General features: G+C 35.8%; 1 protein-coding gene across 3 annotated transcripts in view; it reads left to right on the top strand.

The window, feature by feature from the left end:
* The first annotated feature begins 10963 nt into the window (after nucleotides 1-10963).
* LOC149828281 (uncharacterized) overlaps nucleotides 10964-13149 on the top strand; it is a 38109-nt gene continuing 35923 nt past the window's right edge. For all 3 annotated transcript variants that reach the window (XR_016434268.1, XR_016434269.1, XM_090017494.1), the window contains exons 1-2: nucleotides 10964-11400; nucleotides 12935-12983. Coding sequence is in view for 1 of the 3 variants with exons in the window: in XM_090017494.1 (XP_089873620.1) it covers nucleotides 11258-11400; nucleotides 12935-12983 (192 nt within the window). In the remaining 2 variants the exon portion in view is untranslated. The remainder of the gene's footprint in view (nucleotides 11401-12934; nucleotides 12984-13149) is intronic.

The raw sequence follows: 13149 nt of genomic DNA, 5'->3' as shown, positions 1-13149 counted from the left end.
TTTATGATGCATCCTATATCATATATACGCCATAGCATGTCTTCTTTCGGTCACAGACTGCCTGCTTTAGGTCCTGCTTAGTTCGACACCTGGATAGAAGTACAACTCATGAATAATATACCTTTGAAATGTCACGGATATTTAAGGTGATCATTTCCCTCGCGTAGCCGAGGGGACTGTAATAAAGAGAAACAAAGATTCTTATTCACATAGTTTTGGAATGAAAATATGCATACACAATTATTAACTTTGAAAAACGTCATACAATTTTCTGTCAACTATTACATGTCTTGATAAATTATCTTAGAATTAAATCATGCATTGATGAAATTGTGACATCTTGTATGAAAATGAATATTTTAATATTATGTAATTACCGATGATTGGTGTAGACATACCATGCTTTTACGAGTCTGACATTTTAAAAGGTTTACATGTGATTGGCATGATGGACAGTGGATGGGGAGATGCAATAGCGACATCGAGAACCATAACCTTTAAGAATCTAGGACTAGACTTAAGGTTTTATTTCATTTTGATCCTAAGTGTAAGTATAATTGTTGCTCCGTTCATTTTATCTATCTTACTGCATTTTGTGAATGAATACTTTTAGAGATATAAATTATTTTGGTTTTTTATTCGTGAATAGTTCACCGAGTTTATTTTGTTGATTCATATCTGTAACTCGTCCCAAAGTCTTTCAACCCCACATGAAAATATCATTTTTCACTGTTTAAAGTTTGAATTTTTTCCTAAATTTTCGAGTTAAGATTTTAGGGTGTTACACTAATCCTACTTTGGATCTAAGATAGATCCAAAACTCAACTAAGATTTGATCAAAATCCAAAAACCCAATATCTAACTAGCATAATTAAAGAAAACATGAATAATTAAGATTGACCCAAATGAACCCAAAGAACCAGTAATGTCTCGTGCCTGCTCCTGCATCAATTTGTGGTTTGTATCAATACCATCGTATATAAAAACATGACAGTGTTTTCAAAATATTACGATAGATAACGAATGATATATCCTTGTAAAAACAATCCACAAAATAATTGAGATATTGGAGTCATTTATAACGATGGTACAAATTTGACCCACAAAATCATGATACACAGGTTTGGGCAACGGGCCAGCTCAACCCATCTATTGATGTGCAGGGCCTAAGGGCCCACTTTGGGATGACCCATTGTTGGTGCTCGGCCCGTGTGTGTGTTAACATTTCGTCAGGTTGCCATTGCCTATAGAAGAGTGTTTTTTTTGTTGTTTTTCTTGAAATTAACCTCGTAGATATGATCTATACATGGTTTAGATAGTGGGAATCAACGATCTTGGATCATCCTATTATCACATGTAGGCATGATTTTATGAGTTTTGAAAAACTAAGCCTAAAATATGTGATATTTTCTTGGCTTATAAAAATCATGCTTCTCCATCTACAAGGTTTAATTAGGCCGTCACGACCAAAATATATGATTTCTAGCTCATTCAAATGGTTAAGTCATGACAAAATATTACCCTGCCCCCATATATATATATATATATATATATATATATAAAGGGAATGGTAGCTTTTAACCGCCAACTAACTGAGCTTTTGAAGGTTTTTTTCATATGTTACCATACAAATGTATTCTACATGCTTAATTTTATAGGAATTGACTCTTGAATCATCTCATTTCAATACACAGGTAAGTTTTTATAAAGTTTAAAAATTGACGGTGTAAGATTTTTATAAATATTCAAGGTTTTAAAAACATATTTTTTTATCAAAAAAACATGATCCAAGTGGCGTTCCCTAGTAAATTGACCATGTCGAGCATATCTATATCGCTAGATTTAAAGAAAATATGAAAAAGCTAGATTAACTAGAATATATATATATATATATACATATATATATAAAGATTTGTTGCAATTGTTTCTATGTGCAAATGAACTGGAAAATGGGCAGAACCCACTTGTTTGGGTTTATTCCTCACATCTAACACCTTAGGTTTTGTTTAGTGGGAACTGGCTTTTGGATCGTCGGAATCCAACCTGAATATAGGTTCTTTCAGTGATAAAAAAATAAATGGCAATAAAGGCATCAATTTTTTTTGACTCATAAAAACATGTTTTTTTATGTAAAAAAAAAACATGCTTTTTAAAAAAAAAACATGATCCAAGTATCAGTTTTTACTAAATCAATCGTATTGAACACATGGATGAGGTTAGATTGTCTCGATACAACTCACATCGTGAGATTCAAGCTAGATTGTAGATATAATCGATGGTACCTAATATAAACCCATATATATACATATACAACTAAAGAGAGAAGGAAGGTGGTAGCTGCTAACCAGCGTTTTAGCTAACCCCACAAATGTGTTACACATGGTTAATTTTATAGGAATCAACTCTTATCACCCAATTTCTATATATAGGTATTTTTTTATTAGGTTTAAAAAATCGATAATGTATCATTTTCATAAATATTCAAGGTTTAAAAAATCATATTTTTTTATCAAAAAACATGATCCTAAATATCATTCCCTAGTAAATTGGACACGTAGAACATATTTGAAAGGTCAGATTTAAAGAAAACTGGAACTATGCAAGTAGCTAAAAAAGTAGATAACAACTATCATCTTATATATATATATATATATATATATATATATATATATATATATATATATATATATATATATATATATATATATACACACACTGTAGATGTGATTTACATGTTTTGTCCACTGAGAACCACTTTTAGATCTCCGGAATCTAACCTGTATATAGGTCTTTTTTTAATCAACGGCTATGAAATCAAATTTTTTTACTAATAAAAACATGTTTTTTAGTAAAAAAAAACTAATCAAAGACATGATTCCTACTAAGTAGAGCATGTTGAATACATCTATGAAGTTAGATTGTGTCAAAACAACACTCATTGTGAGATTCAAATCTTTGGTATCAAACATAAACTCTCATTGTGAGAAAGGTGGCTAAAGAGGTATTGGGTGAGTCTAAAGGCGGTGCACCGCTAGGTAAGGACACATCGTGGTGGAACGAGGATGTCAAATTAGCTATTAAGGTTAAAAGAGAGTGTTATAGAAATCTAAGTAAGAGTCGTGAATATGAGAATTTGGAGAAGTATATGATAGTAGAGAAGGAAGCTAAAAAAGTAGTTCGGAACGTGAGGGATAAGGTATATAAGAAAGTGTATGACAAGTTGGATACCAAAGAGGGCAAAAAGGATATTTATAGGCTTGCAAAGTTGAGAGATAGGAAATCGAGAGATTTGGGTATGGTTAGATATATACAACAACAACAACTACGCCTTCATCCCAAAACAATTGGGGTCAGCGATATGAACCAAAAAAGAAATTCATTTTGGGTCTTCCACATGAATCCTTTTCCTCCAATCATTTCTATCCAACGCCATGTCCTCGGTGAGGTTCAAAGCATTCATATCCTTTCCTATCATCTCCATCCAAGTCTTCCTAGGCCTACCCCGACCTCTTTTAACTAATATATTTTCCCATTTCTCAAACCTTCTAACTGGAGCATCATTAGGCCTTCGCCGAATATGTCCAAACCACCGTAAACGATTCTCTCGCATCTTATTTTCAATGGGTGCAACACCTACCTTCTTACGTATCTCTTCGTTCCGAATCTTATCTTTTATTGTATTTCCACACATCCATCTAAGCATCCGCATCTCAGCTACACTCATTTTTTGAATATGATGTCTCTTGGCAGCCCAACATTCCGTACCATATAGTAAAGCGGGTCTAATAGTCGTCCTATCAAACTTTCCCTTCAACCGCAATGGCATTCTACGATCGCACAACACTCCAGTAGCACTTTTCCATTTCATCCACCCAACCTTTATCCTATGATTTACATCTCCATCAATTTCTCCATACTTTTGAATGATGGATCCCAAATATTTGAAATAATCATTCACCGGTATATCTTGCTCACCAAGCTTCACTACACTCCCATCACTACTTCGTTGCTTACTAAACCGACATTCCATATATATTCAGTCTTACTCTTACTCAACTTAAAACCTCTAGCTTCCAATGTCTGTCTCCATAATTCTAACTTAGCATTAACCCCAGCTCTAGACTCATCAATCAAAACAATATCATCAGCAAACAACATACACCACGGTACATTTTCTTGAATTGATCTCGTAAGCTCATCCATCACTATCGCAAATAGGAAAGGGCTTAAAGCAGATCCTTGATGTAACCCAACCGTTATCGGAAAATTGGTTGTCACCCCTCCACAAGTGCGGACATTGGTTACTACTCCTTCATACATATCTTTAATTATACTAATGTACTTGAGAGAAACACCTTTCTTCATCATTGTCCACCAGAGAACGTCCCTAGGTACTCTATCGTATGCCTTCTCTAAATCAATAAAAACCATATGCAAATCTTTGTTCCTCTCTCTATATCTTTCAATAAGTTGTCTAAGAAGATGTATAGCTTCCATAGTTGATCTTCCAGGCATAAAACCAAATTGATTCTCCGATATCATGACAACCTTCCTCAACCTAGACTCAATCACCCTCTCCCAAAGTTTCATAGTATGACTCATGAGTTTTATACCACGATAGTTTGTGCAATCTTGTATATCACCCTTATTCTTATATAAAGGCACCAAAGTACTCTTCCTCCACTCATTAGGCATCTTATTTGTTCGCCAAATCAAGTTAAAAAGATTTGTCAACCATTCTAAACCTTTCTCTCCCAAGCATTTCCAAGCCTCGATAGGTATACCATCTGGGCCAACTGCCCTTCTTGATTTCATTTTCTTCAAAGCCTCTGCAATTTCTTTCTTTTGAATCTTGCGCATGAAGTCACGATTTATCTCATGAAAAGGAATGGAGAAGTCTCCAAGATCTTGAGCATGACTATCATTAAATAGCTTATCAAAATAATCTTTCCATCTCTCCTTAATCTCCTCATCTTTGACTAAAGCCCTTTGCGTTTCATCTTTGATACATCTAACCATACCCAAATCCTTCGATTTCCTATCTCTCATCTTTGCAAGCCTATAAATATCCTTCTCGCCTTCTTTGGTATCCAACTTGTCATAAACCTCCTTATATACCTTAGCACTCGCGTTTCGAACAACTTTTTTAGCTTCCTTCTTTGCTATCATATACTTCTCCAAATTCTCATTATCACGACTCTTACTTAGATTTCTATAACACTCTCTTTTAACCTTAATAGCTAATTTGACATCCTCGTTCCACCATGATGTATCCTTACCTAGTGGTGCACCGCCTTTAGACTCACCCAATACCTCCTTTGCTACTTTTCTCATACCACCCGCTATCTTATTCTACATTGATTCTGAATCCTCCTCGAGACACCAATCAACTTCCTTAACTACCTGCTCTACAAACATTCCTTGTTTAGCTCCTTTCAGTGCCCACCACTTAATTCTAGGATCTATCCTATGTCTATCCCTTTTGCGGCATTGTCTAATTCTAAGATCTAAAATTAAGACTCTATGTTGTGTAGCTACACTTTCTCCTGGTATAACCTTACAATCGATGCAACAACCCCTATCTCTCTTTCTAAGTAGGAAAAAATCTATCTGACTCGTATTAACCCCACTTTTAAATGTTACTAGGTGAGACTCCCTCTTCCTAAACCAAGTGTTTGCTAAGATCATATCATAGGACAAACAAAAATCTAAAATCCTTTCTCCACTTTCATTTCTTTCTCCTATACCATAGCCTCCATGGATATTCTCAAATCCATCCCTACTAATGCCTACATGTCCATTAAGGTCACCGCCGATGAAAAGCTTTTCTCCATAAGATGTCTCTTGTACTACTCCATCTAAATCTTCCCAAAATTGATGCTTAATGGAATCATCTAAACCTACTTGAGGTGCATAAATACTAATAATATTAATAATATCCGTACCTAATACTAATTTAATAAGTAAAATTCTATCACCCTTCCTACGGACCTCAACTACATTATCTATAAACTGACGACTCATAGCAATCCCTACTCCATTCCTATTCCTATTTATTCCTGTATACCAAATCTTATATCCCCAAGGTTCTATCACTTTAGCTTTCTCACCTACCCATTTGGTCTCTTGAAGACATAAAATATCAATCTTTCTCCTACACATAACATCTACTAACTCTACCAACTTACCAGTTAAAGACCCTATGTTCCAAGTGGCTAACCTAATTTTATGGTCTTGGACTAACTTCTTTACCCCCACCCGTCCAACAAAGTGAGGGAATCCTTGCCTATTTGACACCACACCCGGGCGCCGGTGTGACACGTCGCTTCTGGGCGACGACCTAGCAACCCTTGCACATTTATCACTGCCTCCGGGCCTAGAGAGTACAACGCGTCGCTTAGTAGGGAACACCCCAACGAAATTCTCATATTGGTTCATTTTCATAGGATATGACAAAGTTTTTATGCTGGCTGTCACAGGCCTACCGCAACCCTCTTCCTTTATCCGGGCTTGGGACCGGTATGGTTAGATATATCAAAGATGAAATACAAAGGGTTTTAGTCAAAGATGAGGAGATTAAGGAGAGATGGAAAGATTATTTTGATAAGCTATTTAATGAAAGTCATGCTCAAGATCTTGGAGACTTCTCCATTCCTTTTCATGAGATGAATCGTGACTTCATGCGCAAGATTCAAAAGAAAGAAATTGCAAAGGCTTTGAAGAAAATGAAATCAAGAAGGGCAGTTGGCCCAGATGGTATTCCTATCGAGGCTTGAAAATGCTTGAGAGAGAAAGATTTAGAATGATTGACAAATCTTTTTAACAAGATTTGGCGGACAAATAAGATGCTTAATGAGTGGAGGAAGAGTACTTTGGTGCCTCTATATAAGAATAAGGGTGATATACAAGATTGTACAAACTATCGTGGTATAAAACTCATGAGTCATACTATGAAACTTTGGGAGAGGGTGATTGAGTCTAGGTTGAGGAAGGTTGTCATGATATCGAAGAATCAATTTGGTTTTATGCCTGGAAGATCAACTATGGAAGCTATACATCTTCTTAGACAACTTGTTGAGAGAAATAAAGAGAGGAACAAAGATTTGCATATGGTTTTTATTGATTTGAAGAAGGCATACAATAGAGTACCTAGGGACGTTCTCTGGTGGACAATGGTGAAGAAAGGTGTTTCTCTCAAGTACATTAGTATAATTAAGGATATGTATGAAGAAGTAGTAACCAATGTCCGCACTTGTGGAGGGGTGACAACCAATTTTCCTATAACGGCTGGGTTACATCAAGGATCTGCTTTAAGCCCTTTCCTATTTGCTATAGTGATGGATGAGCTTACGAGATCAATTTAAGAAAATGTGTCATGGTGTATGTTGTTTGCTGATGATATTGTTTTGATTGATGAGTCTAGAGCTCGGGTTAATACTAAGTTAGAATTATGGAGACAGACATTGGAAGCAAGAGGTTTTAAGTTGAGTAAGAGTAAGACAGAATACATGGAATGTCAGTTTAGTAAGCAACAAAGTAGTGATGGGAGTGTAGTGAAGCTTGGTGAGCAAGAAATACCGGTGTATGACTGTTTCAAATATTTGGGATCTATCATTCAAAAGTATGGAGAAATTGATGGAGATGTAAATCATAGGATAAATGTTGGGTGGATGAAATGGAAAAGTGCAACTGGAGTGTTGTGTGATAGTAGAATGCCATTGCGGTTGAAGGGGAAGTTTTATAGGACGACTATTAGGCCCGCTTTACTATATGGTATGAAATGTTGGGCTACCAAGAGACATCATATTATAAAAATGAGTGTAGTTGAGATGCGTATGCTGAGATGGATGTGTGGAAATACAATAAAAGATAAGATTCAGAACGAGGAGATACATAAGACGGTAGGTGTTGCACCCATTGAAAATAAGATAAGAGAAAATCGTTTACGGTGGTTTGGACATATTCGGCGAAGGCCTAATGATGCTCCAGTTAGAAGGATGGAGAAATGAGAAAATATATTAGTTAAAAGAGGTTGGGGTAGGCCTAGGAAGACATGAATGAAAGTGATAGGAAATGATATGAATGCTTTGAACCTTACCGAGGACATGGCATTGGATAGAAATGATTGGAGGAGATGGATTCATGTGGAAGACCCAGAATGATTTTCTTTGTTGGTTCATATCGCCGACCCCAATTGTTTTGTGATGAAGGCGTAGTTGTTGTTGTGTGTGTATATATATATATATATATATATATATATATATATATATATATATATATATATATATATATATATATATATATATATATATGAGAACTGAACATACCCCGTTAGACCCTATAGTTTGAAGTGTTTTATGATAGATTTGAACCGTTAGCTGTGTTTAACATGCTCAATTTAGTGAGAATCAACTCTTGAATCATGTTTTTTGATGAACAATATATTTTTATGAGCCAGAAAAAATTGATGCTTTCATGGCCATTGATTTTAGATCACCGGAAAAACCTATATACAGGTCAGATTCTAGTGATCCAAATGCTGGTTTCCACTAAACAAAACCTATAGATCAATCATCACATATATGGTGTTAAATATAAGAAAAAATACCAAAAACTATGATTTTTTAAGAGGCCAACTACGTAGAATGAGAAAATGGGGCATAGCAAGCACATCTCTCTCTCTCTCTCTCTCTCTATATATATATATATATGAGAAGGTGGCAGTTGTTAATCACTTTTCTGGCCAAGCTCTCGGTAACAGAGGCTTTAAAGGGTTTTTTCATGTTTTTTTTTTAAAATCTGACCATACAGATGTGTTTCACATGTTCAACTTACTAGTGAACTATACTTGGATCATGTTTTTTTAATACAAAATATAAATTTTTAAGCTTTGAATATTTATGAAAACCTTAGACCGTCAATTTTTAAATCTTATAAAAACCAACACGCATATTGGAATCAGACGATCCAAGAGTCGATCCCAGTAAAATCAAGCATATGTAGAACACATCTGTATGGTTAGATTTAAGAAAAATATAAAAAAAAAACTTCAAAAGCCTACTTAGCTAGGTGGTAGCTGCTAACACTTTTCTAGCCAACTACCCAACTAACTGGGCTTTTGAATGATTTTTCCCATGCTTTTTTTAAAATCAGATCATACATATGTATTTGACATGACCGATTAATAGGGAACATAAATTGAATATTGTCTTTTCGATAAAAAACATGATTTTTTAAGCATTGAATATCTATGAAATTATTAGATTATCGATTTTCTAATCTTATAAAATCTTGGATGCATATCAGAATTAGATGATCCAAGAGTAGATTCCTATAAAATCAAGCATATAAAACATATCTGTACTGATAGATTGAAGGAAAACATGAAAAAACCTGGTAGGCTGGCGATTAGTTAGAAGAGTAGTTAGCTGCTAACCACGTTTCTAGCTAACTACAAAGTTAATAAGGTTTTTGAAGTTTTTTTTTTCATGTTTCATTAAATTTGATCATACAGATGTGTTCAACAAAGTCAATTTTATGTTTTTTTGATAAAAAAATATGATTTTTTAAGCTTTGAATCTTTATAAAAATCTTAAATCGTCAAATTTTAAATCTTATAAAAACCTACTTGTATATCGGAATCAGATCAAGAGTGGATTCCTATAAAATCAAGTATTTAGAACACACCTATATGGTCAGATTTAAGAAAATCATGAAAACAACCTTGAAAAGCCCAACTAATCACTTTTCCAGCCAAGTGCCAAGTTAACTAGGTTTTTGAAGTTTTTTTTTTCATATTTTAATTAAATTTGACAATACAAATGTGTTCGATATGGTCAATTTACTAGAGAGTGACACTTGGATAATGTTTTTTGATAAAAACATGAACTTTTAAACCCTAGATATTTATGAATATAATCCTAGCTTTGTATCATAATCAGATAATTCAAGAGTCGCGCCTTTAAAATCAAACATGTAGAACACATCAGTACGGTCAGATTTATAGAAAATATGAAAAAACTCTTGAAAAATCGAGTTAGATAACGCTTAGCTAGAAGTGTGGTTAACTCCAAGTATAGATCCAATTAGCTCCCAATTCTTGGAATGAAAGATACCTCACAAAGTAGAGATCCAATTAGCTCCCAATCACTATCAGATCCAAATTCACGTTTAATATCATGTCAAATAATTCAAGATTTTTATCGGATACGGATCCAATATCTCATTACCATATTCGATCATACATAGAAGACCCACACTAACCAAATCCTGTTAAATGGATTCTGGTGGTTATGATATCCAATATCCAAACTAGCACATACCCATTGATCTGCATGGATGGGGTTGCATTTACATGGCATTTCGCCCCTATGTCGCAAGGTTACAGATACGACCCGACACGTGGCGCAGGTTCAACACACACGTTTGCAAACTGTTTGAAAATTAGGACACGAGGATGCAATTTTTGAATTTTAATAAATCAAAATTTGGATGTTTTAATACAAAAAATATATTTTATTGATATATTATTAAAATAAGGTTCATAAATGTCCGGTTATGTCACCAGCCAAACTAACGTGTCCATGTGACAAAGCTTCGACCCATTGATTAAGGGTAAATCAGTCATTTCATAAAAAGAGATAAAAGGTCAATGGCATTGACATAAGAGTCAACGATCATTCCCGTCCTTGACTGGTGGTACAGAGAAACAGCCGGTCGATCTCGACGGTCAATATTCCAGAGGCGCGACGGAATCGACGGCCAGGATCTCCCCCAGAGGCTGCGGGTGTTCACGACAGAGTGCCGTCTGAGTTCAAACTTTCCCACTAACGGCGACCGTCACTAGCCGTTAAGATCCCGCTCCGCTCCATCCCGAGGGCGCGGCAAAACGGCTCCTAACGACGCCATTAGCTAAATGAACGTTTCCTCTCATTCATGTCACCCCCACAACGGCTCTCTCCCTCCCTCTCTCTCTCTCTCTCTCTCTCTTAGGGTTTCCTTCGTCTCCCGCCAAATTTCCCGAGATCCCCCGACGGTGGGAATTCTCTTTCTCTCTACCTCTGGGTTTAGGTTTTTTCTGGGGTTTCCTTTTTTCTCTTTCCTTTTTCCTTATCGTGTGAAGTGGGATTCGTGGAGTTTGGGATGGGAAAGATCTGAATCGAGCGTCGTTTTGGCGTTGAAGATCGGTTCTCGATCGAGGGGTGCGATGTGTTTATAGGGTTTCGGAGGTGGGTTGAGTTTCTTTGGGGGTTCAGGGATGATCGAGGATTCCCTGGGAGGGGCGATGGTGACGCTGGAGAAGGAGCTCGAGTGCGCGGAGAACAAGCAGCCCGTGGCGGTCTCTCTCTCGTCCGATTCCGATCTTTACCCGAGCCCCGCGGCAGCATCTCCGTCACACAGGTACGGGATTCGCTTCTTCGTATGCGCTTTGGCTCTTCTGGCTTGGTGGTTTTGCGGAATATCATGGTGGTTGTTTACTTGGTTCTATCTAATTTGCGTTCTTGATGTTTTTCATGGCTTGGAGATGCTTAATTTCGTGCTGTTTCGATGTTATGCGAGTTGATTTTGATTGTGTGATCGGGTGCGGCCACGGAAAGTATGGGTGTGACTTTGGTTGTTGTGTGTTGAATAGTCTTGGGTCGATGTGGTTGGTAGCTAAAATTGCTTTGGGTTTGCTCATGGTAGCTGGTTCGGGTTTTTGTTGGTATTCAGAATATCTTTTGGGGTTTTTTGTTGCATGCCTTGTTTGATTGTTGTTGGGAACTTGGGATAGTAGTGAGTTCATCATAGAACTGTCGCCATGTGAGTATGATTTTATCTTTGTAGCTGGTTAGGATTTCTGTATGTTAATGATAGTTGGATTCCATGTTCACTGTGGCATGATTAGACACTGGTTGGGAGGAATGAAGAAATATGACCAATAAGGTTGGCTTAACCTCCTAACTTTTTTGGTAAAAGGAAGAAAAATCAAATAAAAAAAGAGGAGCAAAACAGAGAGATTTCTTGCATGTCTTTTTTCTAGTAGAATCTAAAAAGAACTCAACTTTATCAGTCTGGTTTTATTTTTGTTGTTGCTTATTTGTTTTGAGTTTCTCATTGGTTAATTGATTATTTTCCCTTTTTATCCGTCTTACATGACATTCTAGTCATTTTTTGGTTCTTTATATTTTAGGAAGAATGTAACTCGTGTCTTGAGTTTGTAATAAAACAAATTTCCACATGTGCAAAGCGGATATGCAACATGGCCTTGTACCGATGAAAAATGAGCCAAATTTGGTGCTGCATTTAACTTCTGAACATCCTCTGCCTAATGGGTTTTGCAACCCTAATCCTTATATCATTTGAATAATAAATATGAAATCACGTCCTCTTCTAGTAGAATCTAATGGGTAACCATTTTATTTTCTGTTTAATTTTGTTTGCGGTTATTTGTTATAATTTTTTCATTGTTTGGTTGATTATTTTCCCTGGTATGCCATCTTGCATGACATTCTTGTCATTTTTTTATTTTTCCAGAATTTTGGAAGAATGTATCTATTCCATCCTGAATCAGCAGCTAAAGTAATACACCACGATGAAAAATGAGCCAAATTTGGTTGCTCCATGTAACTTATGAATTTCCTATGCATAATGAGTTTTGGAACCTTAATCATGATACCATTTTAATGATAATGTGAATTCCATTTTTTCAAAGCTCTCTTCACTTTTTGTCTGACATTCATTGTGGTCTTAAATGTCAGATTTCATTTTTTGCAGTTTGATGTCTCTGGTAATGCACCTTTTCTTCCATCTTCTTTTACAATGTCTTATTGAAGTGTTGATGCCTTTGTTATATGTTCAATTGGTAGATGTATTTTGTTTTTCTGGATCGCAAGAAGTTAGCTATTTATTTGAGCAACTTGTTTTATTGATGCCTACTGAATTTTTAATTTAGGAGGAGTGGACCAATTCGGAGAGCAAAGGGTGGTTGGACACCACAAGAGGTAAGAAAAAGTTGCAGTCTCATGCTGTAACTATTACTCAAAAAAATTCTATGTAGACAATAGCTTTTACTTCTGTATGGGCATAATCTTGTTTTTTACATGAAATGATAAGCTACCATGGCTTAAGTTTTTTTATTTTTTTCTTAAGTAACACAATAATTTTCTT

The sequence above is a fragment of the Nuphar pumila genome, chromosome 9 (genome assembly GCF_984573655.1).
Source record: "Nuphar pumila chromosome 9, dmNupPumi1.hap1.1, whole genome shotgun sequence".
In the NCBI taxonomy this organism is placed as follows: Eukaryota; Viridiplantae; Streptophyta; class Magnoliopsida; order Nymphaeales; family Nymphaeaceae; genus Nuphar; species Nuphar pumila.
Note: the sequence above shows the minus strand (reverse complement) of the source record. Positions and strands in the feature narration are given on the sequence as shown.